General features: G+C 46.7%; 1 protein-coding gene across 1 annotated transcript in view; it reads right to left on the reverse strand.

Annotated features, from left to right (window-relative positions):
• The window catches only part of nup85 (nucleoporin 85), a 40,862-nt gene that overhangs the window by 18,094 nt on the left and 9,701 nt on the right, over nucleotides 1-13,067 (reverse strand). The window contains exons 6-12 of the mRNA XM_079521470.1: nucleotides 11,792-11,861; nucleotides 10,932-11,053; nucleotides 8,603-8,737; nucleotides 6,314-6,436; nucleotides 3,984-4,115; nucleotides 2,448-2,554; nucleotides 1,406-1,489 (exon numbers count right to left, since the gene is read on the reverse strand). Coding sequence (XP_079377596.1) covers nucleotides 1,406-1,489; nucleotides 2,448-2,554; nucleotides 3,984-4,115; nucleotides 6,314-6,436; nucleotides 8,603-8,737; nucleotides 10,932-11,053; nucleotides 11,792-11,861 — 773 coding nt within the window. The remainder of the gene's footprint in view (nucleotides 1-1,405; nucleotides 1,490-2,447; nucleotides 2,555-3,983; nucleotides 4,116-6,313; nucleotides 6,437-8,602; nucleotides 8,738-10,931; nucleotides 11,054-11,791; nucleotides 11,862-13,067) is intronic.

A 13,067-nucleotide genomic window follows, 5' to 3' on the forward strand; every position in this document is an offset into this window, starting at 1 on the left:
ATCTGATGTCATGGTCTGATGTCAACACACATGGTCTGATGTCAACACACATGGTCTGATGTCAACACACATGATCTGATGTCATGGTCTGATGTCAACACACATGGTCTGATGTTAATACACATGGTCTGATGTCAACACACATGGTCTGATGTCAACACACATGGTCTGATGTCAACACACATGGTCTGATGTCAACACACATGGTCTGATGTTAATACACATGGTCTGATGTTAATACAGTGTCTGATGTCAACACACATGATCTGATGTTAATACACATGGTCTGATGTCAACACACATGGTCTGATACACATGGTCTGATGTCAACACACATGGTCTGATGTCAACACACATGGTCTGATGTCAACACACATGGTCTGATGTCAACACACATGGTCTGATGTCAACACACATGGTCTGATGTCAACACCCATGGTCTGATGTCAATACACATGGTCTGATGTCAACACACATGGTCTGATGTCAACACACATGGTCTGATGTCAACACACATGGTCTGATGTTAATACACATGGTCTGATGTTAATACAGTGTCTGATGTCAACACACATGATCTGATGTTAATACACATGGTCTGATGTCAACACACATGGTCTGATACACATGGTCTGATGTCAACACACATGGTCTGATGTCAACACACATGGTCTGATGTCAACACACATGGTCTGATGTCAACACCCATGGTCTGATGTTAATACACATGGTCTGATGTCAACACACATGGTCTGATGTCAACACACATAGCTTGATGTTAATGCACATAGTTTTATGGTTTGTAGGATACATAGTTTTGTGTGAAGTATTATTATGGGTAAACATGGTTTAGATAGATTAGATCAAAGGTCTTACTGTAGGTTGTGTGATTGGAGCAGATTGCAGTGATCCAGTAGATCCAGTACTTACTGTAGGTTGTGTGATTGGAGCAGATTGCAGTGATCCAGTAGATCCGTACTTACTGTAGGTTGTGTGATTGGAGCAGATTGCAGTGATCCAGTAGATCCAGTACTTACTGTAGGTTGTGTGATTGGAGCAGATTGCAGTGATCCAGTAGATCCGTACTTACTGTAGGTTGTGTGATTGGAGCAGATTGCAGTGATCCAGTAGATCCAGTACTTACTGTAGGTTGTGTGATTGGAGCAGATTGCAGTGATCCAGTAGATCTACTTACTGTAGGTTGTGTGATTGGAGCAGATTGCAGTGATCCAGTAGATCCAGTACTTACTGTAGGTTGTGTGATTGGAGCAGATTGCAGTGATCCAGGAGATCTACTTACTGTAGGTTGTGTGATTGGAGCAGATTGCAGTGATCCAGTAGATCTACTTACTGTAGGTTGTGTGATTGGAGCAGATTGCAGTGATCCAGTAGATCCAGTACTTACTGTAGGTTGTGTGATTGGAGCAGATTGCAGTGATCCAGTAGATCCGTCAGGTGAGCCACGAACCACCAGTTGTTCAGAGCGATACTGGAAACCACAGACAACACAAATGTTGTTGTTGTTGTTGTTGTTAAGACAAACTGATTAAAACTGTAAACTACAGACAACACAAATGATGATATTGTTAACACTTTGACTCCTGAACACGATTTACACAAGTTAATTGCCTGTAGAACAGTCAAGAGTTATGTTTTCATTGTTTAATCTGCGTTTGTGGCTTTCACCTTTTATTTTATATATTTTATGGAGGGACAGACAGTAGGCTGACAGGAAAAATGGGGAGAGAGATGGGGGGGGAAGACATGCAGTAAAGGCCGTCGGGATCGGGAGTCGAACCCGCGGCACACTGCCAGACTGGATTACCAGCCAAGGTGCCTGGACCGCTGAGCCATGGCCCAGGCCTTAATCTGCGTTTTTAATAATTTAAATCATACGGGGTTTCCATCTGACAGAGTGGGATAGGTGACGCGTTATGACGACGTCATCGCAAAAACATCCGTCGCACCGGCATGCAAAGGGTTCTGGGAAATTGAGTCCCAATGCATTGCAACGGCGGCGGTGTGGCCGCGCGGCGGTGTGGCCGTGCGGCCGCGCAGCGAGCACGTTCCTCCTCCGCTCTGCTGTTGTGATCGCCACTTTGGAATATTTTTTAACACGACCACAAGTGATTACACCGTTTTATTAAAGTGGATTTTCACAACAAGCAACGATCAAGTCGGCGCAGTGGCTCTTCAAAGGTTAGTGAAAACTAGGCAGGGAGATCTGGACACGATTGTTTAATCACGGCATTAAAACTGTTAATAAAAGTGAAGATTACTAAAAGTAAAACTGTAATTGTTGTTGTGAAGACACTTATTATTAAAACTGGAAAACACAGGCTGAAAATGGCTGAAGTGACGGTGTGTGTGTGCATGCGGGTGCGAGTGTGTGTGTGCGTGCACGTGCGTGGGTGTGTGCGCACGCATGTGTATGTGCGTCACCTCACCTGCAGTCTTTGATGACCTGGTGGATGTCAAACTCAAACGCTGCCAACAGGATGCTGTCCAGAGGCTCTGGAACGCTCCTCGAGTCCAGAAACATGGTCATGCACGACTGAAACCACACACACACACACACACACACACACACACACACACACACACACACACACACACACACACACACACACACACACACACACACACACACACACACACACACACACACACACACACACACACACACACACACACAACACACACACAGTGAATGCACCATTACCCACCCACCTGTCTACCGCCTGCCTGAGCCCATGTGAATGCACCATTACCCACCCACCTGTCTACCACCTGTCTGAGCCCATGTGAATGCACCATTACCCACCCACCTGTCTACCACCTGTCTGAGCCCATGTGAATGCACCATTACCCACCCACCTGTCTACCACCTGTCTGAGCCCATGTGAATGCACCATTACCCACCCACCTGTCTACCGCCTGCCTGAGCCCATGTGAATGCACCATTACCCACCCACCTGTCTACCGCCTGCCTGAGCCCATGTGAATGCACCATTACCCACCCACCTGTCTACCGCCTGCCTGAGCCCATGTGAATGCACCATTACCAAAATTCAAAAGCACTCAGAAAGAGCACCTACAGTGCAAATTGTAAATTGTAACTGGCTGCCGTTTGAAGTAAAGAGTCTAAGCTTATCACCAGAAATACCCCCCACCCGTTTACTGTACATATCTTTCTTTCATAATACTACTTTTTTGCATAGTACTGTATATTATCGTTTGTCTTGTTTGTCTTTAAATGTCTTGATGAATTGAATACACAGGACCTCAATGGAAACGAGCTGAGAGCTTATCTGGGTTAACTGTTTAGCATTATTTACTATAAATCTGTGCCACTGTGCCTCTTTTTGCAGACCGTTAATAAAGTATTCAATCAATCTATCAAAACGTGCCTAAAACCACTCCCAATTCAAGGAGAAGAAATGCAAAAAAAATGCTGTTCGTTGGGTTTGACAGTAGGGTGGCAGTACTGCATGGTGACAGCAGGGGGTGGTGTCATACCTGTGCGTAGTAGTGTAGGGTGGCAGTACTGCATGGTGACAGCAGGGGGTGGTGTTGTACCTGTGCGTAGTAGTGTAGGGTGGCAGTACTGCATGGTGACAGTAGGGGGTGGTGTTGTACCTGTGCGTAGTAGTGTAGGGTGGCAGTACTGCATGGTGACAGCAGGGGGTGGTGTTGTACCTGTGCGTAGTAGTGTAGGGTGGCAGTAGGGGGTGGTGTTGTACCTGTGCGTAGTAGTGTAGGGTGGCAGTACTGCATGGTGACAGCAGGGGGTGGTGTTGTACCTGTGCGTAGTAGTGTAGGGTGGCAGTACTGCATGGTGACAGCAGGGGGTGGTGTTGTACCTGTGCGTAGTAGTGTAGGGTGGCAATATTGCATGGTGACAGTAGGGGGTGGTGTTGTACCTGTGCATAGTAGTGTAGGGTGGCAGTACTGCATGGTGACAGTAGGGGGTGGTGTCGTACCTGTGCGTAGTAGTGCAGTTCGTTGGGTTTGACCGTGGGGTGGCAGTACAGCAGTCTGGTGATCAGAAAGTGGTACCAGGTGCTCAGCAGGTCCTTGTGCTCCAACATGGTGTCTTCGTCACCTACCAGGATCTAAAGAGACACAGAAGGTCATACCGTTTAACCCATGTAGGCCTGACGTCAAAACTTAAAAATAATGTCTTCTAAATCCTGACAGTTTTCTGAAATACCCATGTTTCTAGATCAGTGGTGCTCAATATTTCATGTCAAGGACCCCCCATCTGAAAATATGCTGTTCCAGGGACCCCCCCCCCCCCCCAGACGCAAAGATTTGAGTTAAAAGCGTTCGCTCTAAAAATAATGTATATTCAAAGATTTGCGCTAAAATAATGTATATTCAAAGATTTGCGCCACATTTTCATGATTTTTCAAAAATAGCAGATTTACAAGCTCGTAGCGCTGCACTGCTATTTTTCAAAAGGGGTTCGCCTCCAGAATGGGATAACATTCAGTCTTTTTGGGGCAAAACCTCTGGTCTGTCTAAGCCAGGGATTCTCAAAGTGTGCCGTGACACAAGTCAAGGAGTGCCACAGCATACTTTGATGACATTTGGAATTTACTATATATCACTTCAGTTTGACCACTTAGACCCTCCATGCTTAGTAAAACAGACCTGAGTTGCACTGTCCCTTTACCATCTACACAAACTGTCTCCACCAAAATTAGCCATCTACAAGCTCAACGCGACCTTACAGATGACCTCTAGGTTGTATTAGTGACCTTACATATGACCCCTGACCTTACAGATAACGTCTGGGTTGTCTTACTGACCTTACAGATGACCTCCAGGTGAGGGTTGAGTTACTGACCTTACAGATGACCTCCAGGTGAGGGTTGAGTTACTGACCTTACAGATGACCTCCAGGTGAGGGTTGAGTTACTGACCTTACAGATGACCTCCAGGTGAGGGTTGAGTTACTGACCTTACAGATGACCTCCAGGTGAGGGTTGAGTTACTGACCTTACAGATGACCTCCAGGTGAGGGTTGTACTGACCTTACAGATGACCTCCAGGTGAGGGTTGAGTTACTGACCTTACAGATGACCTCCAGGTGAGGGTTGTACTGACCTTACAGATGACCTCCAGGTGAGGGATGGGTTACTGACCTTACAGATGACCTCCAGGTGAGGGATGGGTTACTGACCTTACAGATGACCTCCAGGTGAGGGTTGTACTGACCTTACAGATGACCTCCAGGTGAGGGATGGGTTACTGACCTTACAGATCCTCCAGGTGAGGGATGGGTTACTGACCTTACAGATGACCTCCAGGTGAGGGTTGTACTGACCTTACAGATGACCTCCAGGTGAGGGATGGGTTACTGACCTTACAGATGACCTCCAGGTGAGGGATGGGTTACTGACCTTACAGATGACCTCCAGGTGAGGGTTGTACTGACCTTACAGATGACCTCCAGGTGAGGGATGGGTTACTGACCTTACAGATGACCTCCAGGTGAGGGTTGTACTGACCTTACAGATGACCTCCAGGTGAGGGATGGGTTACTGACCTTACAGATGACCTCCAGGTGAGGGTTGAGTTACTGACCTTACAGATGACCTCCAGGTGAGGGTTGTACTGACCTTACAGATGACCTCCAGGTGAGGGATGGGTTACTGACCTTACAGATGACCTCCAGGTGAGGGTTGGGTTACTGACCTTACAGATGACCTCCAGGTGAGGGTTGTACTGACCTTACAGATGACCTCTGACCTTACAGATGACCTTTGGGTTGTATCACTGACCTTACAGATGACCTCCAGGTGAGGGATGGGTTACTGACCTTACAGATGACCTCCAGGTGAGGGATGGGTTACTGACCTTACAGATGACCTCCAGGTGAGGGTTGAGTTACTGACCTTACAGATGACCTCTGACCTTACAGATGACCTTTGGGTTGTATCACTGACCTTACAGATGACCTCCAGGTGAGGGATGGGTTACTGACCTTACAGATGACCTCCAGGTGAGGGTTGAGTTACTGACCTTACAGATGACCTCTGACCTTACAGATGACCTTTGGGTTGTATCACTGACCTTACAGATGACCTCCAGGTGAGGGATGGGTTACTGACCTTACAGATGACCTCCAGGTGAGGGATGGGTTACTGACCTTACAGATGACCTCTGGGTTGTCTTACTGACCTTACAGATGACCTCCAGGTGAGGGATGGGTTACTGACCTTACAGATGACCTCCAGGTGAGGGTTGTACTGACCTTACAGATGACCTCTGACCTTACAGATGACCTTTGGGTTGTATCACTGACCTTACAGATGACCTCCAGGTGAGGGTTGCTGCTGAAGGAGTTGTCCTGCAGACAGCGGTCCACCTCCACATGCCACTGTCTCCACTTCACGTCAAAGTCCGTCAGCGTCTGGCTGCCAGCGGGCTGGAGGGACACAATAATCACACACCACAGTCTTTAATGATGGTCTGTTGTTACACATTTCAACCCTAGTAGAGTCCCAATTCCGGACTAATCGTTTATTTCAGTGAGTTTCAACCCTGTTCACATGAAGGTCCGTGATCTATTCTGCATTTGAGCCACGAACCACCGTTTGATGAGATTTAGCCTCTTAGACCCAAAACGTTTTGTTTTCATTGGATAAGATTTTGTCCACAATTCCATCCTGTATTGATGTTGGTACCATAGCAGAGATAACAGGCAAACGTAATGCAGATGTTTAACAATAATTAACGCATTTTGGGCGGGAACCCCTTTTGGTGTTTTAAGCGTTATGTTATGCTTTAGCTGTTGAAAAATAGCAGATCTACAAGCTCGTAGGAGCTTGTAGGTCTGCTATTTTTGAAAAATCGTGAAAATGTGGCGCAAATCTTTGAATATATATTTTTTCACAGTGAACCTTTTTAACTCAAATATTAGCTTCTGGGGGGGTCCCTGAAACAACATATTTTCAGATGGGGGTCCGCAGCCAAATACAGATAATTCTGGGGGTCCTTGACATGAAAAAGGTTGAGCACCACTGACACAGAAACATAGGTTTTTCAGAAAACTGTCAGGATTTAGAAGACGTTTTTTTTCTCGACGTCAGGTCTAAATGTGAGAATTTTGAACGGTAGAAATATCATCCAACGTTACACTGCTCTCTCTGCACACTACTTACAGTATGTGACTATTTACCTAACCTGGAAGTACAGCAGGCGTTTTGTTTTCAAAGGTAGGACGAAAAAAAAGCCTGTTTACTCTAATGATTCTGATCACACTTGTGGATAAGAGCGTGTGTCGATATTTAAAAAATGTCTTCTAAATCCTGACAGTTTTCTGAAATACCTATGTTTCTGTATCAGTGGTGCTCAATATTTCATGTCAACGACCCCCAAAAATTATATGTAATTGGCCGCCGACCCCCATCTGAAAATATGTTGTTCCAGGGACCTCCCAGTAGCAAAGATTTGAGTTAAAAACGTTCGCTCTGAAAGAATATATATTCAAAGATTTGCGCCACATTTTCACTGCTTTTCAAAAATAGCAGACCTACAAGCTCGTAGCGCGCCACTCGGTGGCGCGCTACAAGCTTGTAGATCTGCTATTTTTCAATAGCTAAAGTATAAAGTAACGCTTTCTTCCAACTCCGTAATATAGCAAAAATAAAATCATTCATCTCATTCCCTGACCTTGAGAAGGTAATCCATGCTTTCATCACAACACACTTAGATTATTGCAACTCACTATAATCCGGACTCAATAAAAAAACTATCTCCCGTCTTCAAATGGTCCAGAACTCAGCAGCCAGATTATTAACCAATTCCAGAAGGCGTGACCACATTACCCCTGTCCTCGCCTCCCTCCACTGGCTGCCTGTTCATTTTAGGATTGATTTTAAAATTTTAATTACCACTTTTAAGGCACTAAATGGCTTGGCCCCCATCTACATACAAGATATGCTGGAGCCCCATAGGCCAACACGTAGCCTTAGATCGGCAAGCAAGGCTCTCCTGGTAGTTCCGGCTACCCAGCGTGTCACCATGGGTGACCGGGCTTTCTCGGCCCGTGCACCTAAGCTGTGGAATGCCCTACCAGAGGCCCTAAGACAAATCACCCTATTGAGCTCTTTTAAATCACAGCTAAAAACCCACTTGTTCACGATGGCTTTTACTTAAATTATTGATCGTTTTATTTTGTGTTCACCTAGTTTGTATTAATATTGCTTATTGTTGTTGTTTTATTCTACTACTGTATTTTAACCTGTATTGGAAAGCACTTTGTAACATTGTTTTAAAAAGTGCTTTATAAATAAAGTTTATTATTATTATTATAAAACACCAACAGGGGTTCCCGCCCAGAATGGGCTAAATGCCTGCACTGTACATCGCTACATGATAAATGACAGTGTCTTGCATACGTACAGTACGTTGTACATCTTGCGTGTGTGTGTACGGTTGCAATGCACGTAACTCGAGAACCGTTTGCCCCACCGACTTCAAATTCGACACACGCGTTTCCACAAGCCCCCGCAGGGAGTGCAGTGCCCGGCGTCGAGTCGGTCGGACCCACGGTTCTCCAGAACCACCACAAAAGGCTCTGCGTACGTACGTTGTACGTGGGCATCTTGCTGAGCAGGCTGCCCATCAGTTTGAACATCTTCCTGGAGGCTGGCTGCAGGCTGGCCTGTTTCACCAGCATCTGACTAGTCTCCTCCAGCTTCCCCTGAAGCACGTAGCTTAGCACCTGGAACAGAGGAGGACAGACAGGTCAGTGTCTGGAGGACAGACAGGTCAGTGTCTGGAGGACAGACAGGTCAGTGTCTGGAACACAGGAGGACAGACAGGTCAGTGTCTGGAGGACAGACAGGTCAGTGTCTGGAGGACAGACAGGTAAGTGTCTGGAGGACAGACAGGTCAGTGTCTGGAGGACAGGAGGACAGACAGGTCAGTGCCTGGAGGACAGACAGGTCAGTGTCTGGAGGACAGACAGGTCAGTGTCTGGAGGACAGACAGGTAAGTGTCTGGAGGACAGGAGGACAGACAGGTCAGTGTCTGGAGGACAGACAGGTCAGTGTCTGGAACACAGGAGGACAGACAGGTCAGTGTCTGAAACACAGGAGACATTGAGGACAGACAGGTCAGTGTCTGAAACAAGACATAGAGGACAGACAGGTCAGTGTCTGGAACACAGGAGACATGGAGGACAGACAGGTCAGTGTCTGGAACACAGGAGGACAGACAGGTCAGTGTCTGGAGGACAGGAGGACAGAGAGGTCAGTGTCTGACACACAGGAGGACAGACAGGTCAGTGTCTGGAACACAGGAGGACAGACAGGTCAGTGTCTGGAACACAGGAGGACAGACAGGTCAGTGTCTGAAACACAGGAGGACAGACAGGTCATTGTCTGAAAGGCAGGAGCCCGGGAGGACAGACAGGTCAATATCGTAGCTCAGCTGCAACTAACACATTGCGTGTTCGTGTGTGGGAGTGTGCTTGTGTGTATGTGGGAGTGTGCTTGTGTGTATACATGAGTGCGGTGGGTAGGTTTGAGTGTGCGCCGTAGGCAAGTTATTGTGTGCATGTGCATTTGTGTGCGGTAGGTTTTTGGTGTTAATAATGGAAGATTACAACCTACCACGTCCCAGTAACTGTGGGGTGTGTTTGTTTTACAACCTACCACGTCCCAGTAGCTGTGGGGTGTGTTTGTTTTACAACCTACCACGTCCCAGTAGCTGGGGTGGGGTGTGTTTGTTTTACAACCTACCACGTCCCAGTAGCTGGGGTGGGGTGTGTTTGTTTTACAACCTACCACGTCCCAGTAGCTGGGGTGGGGTGTGTTTGTTTTACAACCTACCACGTCCCAGTAGCTGGGGTGTGGTGCGTTTGTTTTACAACCTACCACGTCCCAGTAGCTGTGGGGTGTGTTTGTTTTATAACCTACCACGTCCCAGTAGCTGTGGGGTGTGTTTGTTTTATAACCTACCACGTCCCAGTAGCTGTGGGGTGTGTTTGTTTTATAACCTACCACGTCCCAGTAGCTGTGGGGTGTGTTTGTTTTACAACCTACCACGTCCCAGTAGCTGGGGTGTGGTGTGTTTGTTTTATAACCTACCACGTCCCAGTAGCTGGGGTGTGGTGTGTTTGTTTTATAACCTACCACGTCCCAGTAGCTGGGGTGTGGTGTGTTTGTTTTATAACCTACCACGTCCCAGTAGCTGTGGGGTGGTGTGTTTGTTTTACAACCTACCACGTCCCAGTAGCTGGGGTGTGGTGTGTTTGTTTTATAACCTACCACGTCCCAGTAGCTGTGGGGTGGTGTGTTTGTTTTACAACCTACCACGTCCCAGTAGCTGTGGGGTGTGTTTGTTTTACAACCTACCACGTCCCAGTAGCTGTGGGGTGGTGTGTTTGTTTTACAACCTACCACGTCCCAGTAGCTGGGGTGTGGTGCGTTTGTTTTACAACCTACCACGTCCCAGTAGCTGTGGGGTGTGTTTGTTTTATAACCTACCACGTCCCAGTAGCTGTGGGGTGTGTTTGTTTTATAACCTACCACGTCCCAGTAGCTGTGGGGTGTGTTTGTTTTACAACCTACCACGTCCCAGTAGCTGGGGTGGGGTGTGTTATTTTACAACCTACCACGTCCCAGTAGCTGGGGTGGGGTGCGTTTGTTTTATAACCTACCACGTCCCAGTAGCTGTGGGGTGTGTTTGTTTTACAACCTACCACGTCCCAGTAGCTGTGGGGTGGTGTGTTTGTTTTACAACCTACCACGTCCCAGTAGCTGTGGGGTGTGTTTGTTTTACAACCTACCACGTCCCAGTAGCTGTGGGGTGTTTGTTTTATAACCTACCACGTCCCAGTAGCTGTGGGGTGCATTTGTTTTATAACCTACCACGTCCCAGTAGCTGTGGGGTGCGTTTGTTTTACAACCTACCACGTCCCAGTAGCTGTGGTGTTCGGCGGGGCACTCGCTCTGCAGAACCTCGCTGGCCTTCTCCTCCACGTCAGCCTTGTGCAACCTCACCCAGTCCAGCAGGTGGAGCAACAGGGAGCCCGCTGATGGTGCACACATACACAGTGTTACACACACACACACACACACACACACACACACACACACACACACACACACACACACACACACACACACACACACACACACACACACACACACACACACACACACACACACACACACACACACACACACACACACACACACACACACACACACACACACACACACACACACACACACACACAACAAAATATTCCAAATATTAGAAGATAAGATATACACGCGAACATGCCACGACGATACGCTGCTAACTTCAGATCAGTTCTCTCTTAGTAAGTAAATGGTTAAAAATAAAAACCTCAACTAAAAACAAGGTGTACTCGGTCGCGGGCCTGTGCACAAACAAACCGAGCATGCACGTAACAACTTCACGGGGCTGCGCCCACGGAAATACGCTTGCGTTGCGTCGCCCCTCAACTTCTCTGCGCGTCCAAAACAAACGCACGGCCTCTCATTGGAAATGAACTACTAGGCTACACCCAGAAGCAAAGATTTGAGTTAAAACGAGCGCTCTCAAAGAATATATATTCAAAGATTTGCGCCACGATTCTTCTAAAATAGCAGACCTACAAGCTCGGCACCGAGTGCTGCGCTACGAGCTTGTAGATCTGCTATTTTTCAATAGTATAATATAATGCTTAAAACACAGAAAGGGGTTTAAAAGACTGGTGGAATGAGACTCCTGAATGAGATCTACACAGAACGGACGGATTTACCTGGAGCAGCGTCGATGAACAGCACTTCACACAGATTCCAGATCAGCTCTATGGCCATCAGAATGGACACCTGCCATGAGACAAAACACAGTAACACAATGATAACAGATCCCAGATCAGCTCTGTGGCCATCAGAATGGACACCTGACATGAGACAAAACACAGTAACACAATGATAACAGATTCCAGATCAGCTCTATGGCCATCAGAATGGACACCTGCCATGAGATAAAACACAGTAACACAATGATAACAGATTCCAGATCAGCTCTATGGCCATCAGAATGGACACCTGCCATGAGATAAAACACAGTAACACAATGATAACAGATTCCAGATCAGCTCTATGGCCATCAGAATGGACACCTGCCATGAGATAAAACACAGTAACACAATGATAACAGATTCCAGATCAGCTCTATGGCCATCAGAATGGACACCTGCCATGAGATAAAACACAGTAACACAATGATAACAGATCCCAGATCAGCTCTATGGCCATCAGAATGGACACCTGCCATGAGACAAACCAGTGTTAACACAATGATAACAGATCCCAGATCAGCTCTATGACCATCAGAATGGACACCTGCCATGAGATAAAACACAGTAACACAATGATAACAGATCCCAGATCAGCTCTGTGGCCATCAGAATGGACACCTGACATGAGACAGAAACACAGTAACACAATGATAACAGATCCTAGATCAGCTCTATGACCATCAGAATGGACACCTTTCATGAGACAAAACACAGTAACACAATGATAACAGATCCCAGATCAGCTCTGTGGCCATCAGAATGGACACCTGACATGAGACAAAACACAGTAACACAATGATAACAGATCCCAGATCAGCTCTGTGGCCATCAGAATGGACACCTGCCATGAGACAAAACACAGTAACACAATGATAACAGATTCCAGATCAGCTCTATGGCCATCAGAATGGACACCTGCCATGAGACAAACCAGTGTTAACACAATGATAACAGATCCCAGATCAGCTCTATGGCCATCAGAATGGACACCTGCCATGAGACAAAACACAGTAACACAATGATAACAGATCCCAGATCAGCTCTATGGCCATCAGAATGGACACCTGCCATGAGACAAACCAGTGTTAACACAATGATAACAGATCCCAGATCAGCTCTATGGCCATCAGAATGGACACCTGACATCAAACAATCCACAGTGTCAATACAATGATAATAACCCTAAAACATACTTTGTATATACAATGTACAGTATACAGTATTTGATTAA

Source organism: Electrona antarctica (assembly GCF_951216825.1).
Source record: "Electrona antarctica genome assembly, chromosome: 14".
NCBI lineage: Eukaryota > Metazoa > Chordata > Actinopteri > Myctophiformes > Myctophidae > Electrona > Electrona antarctica.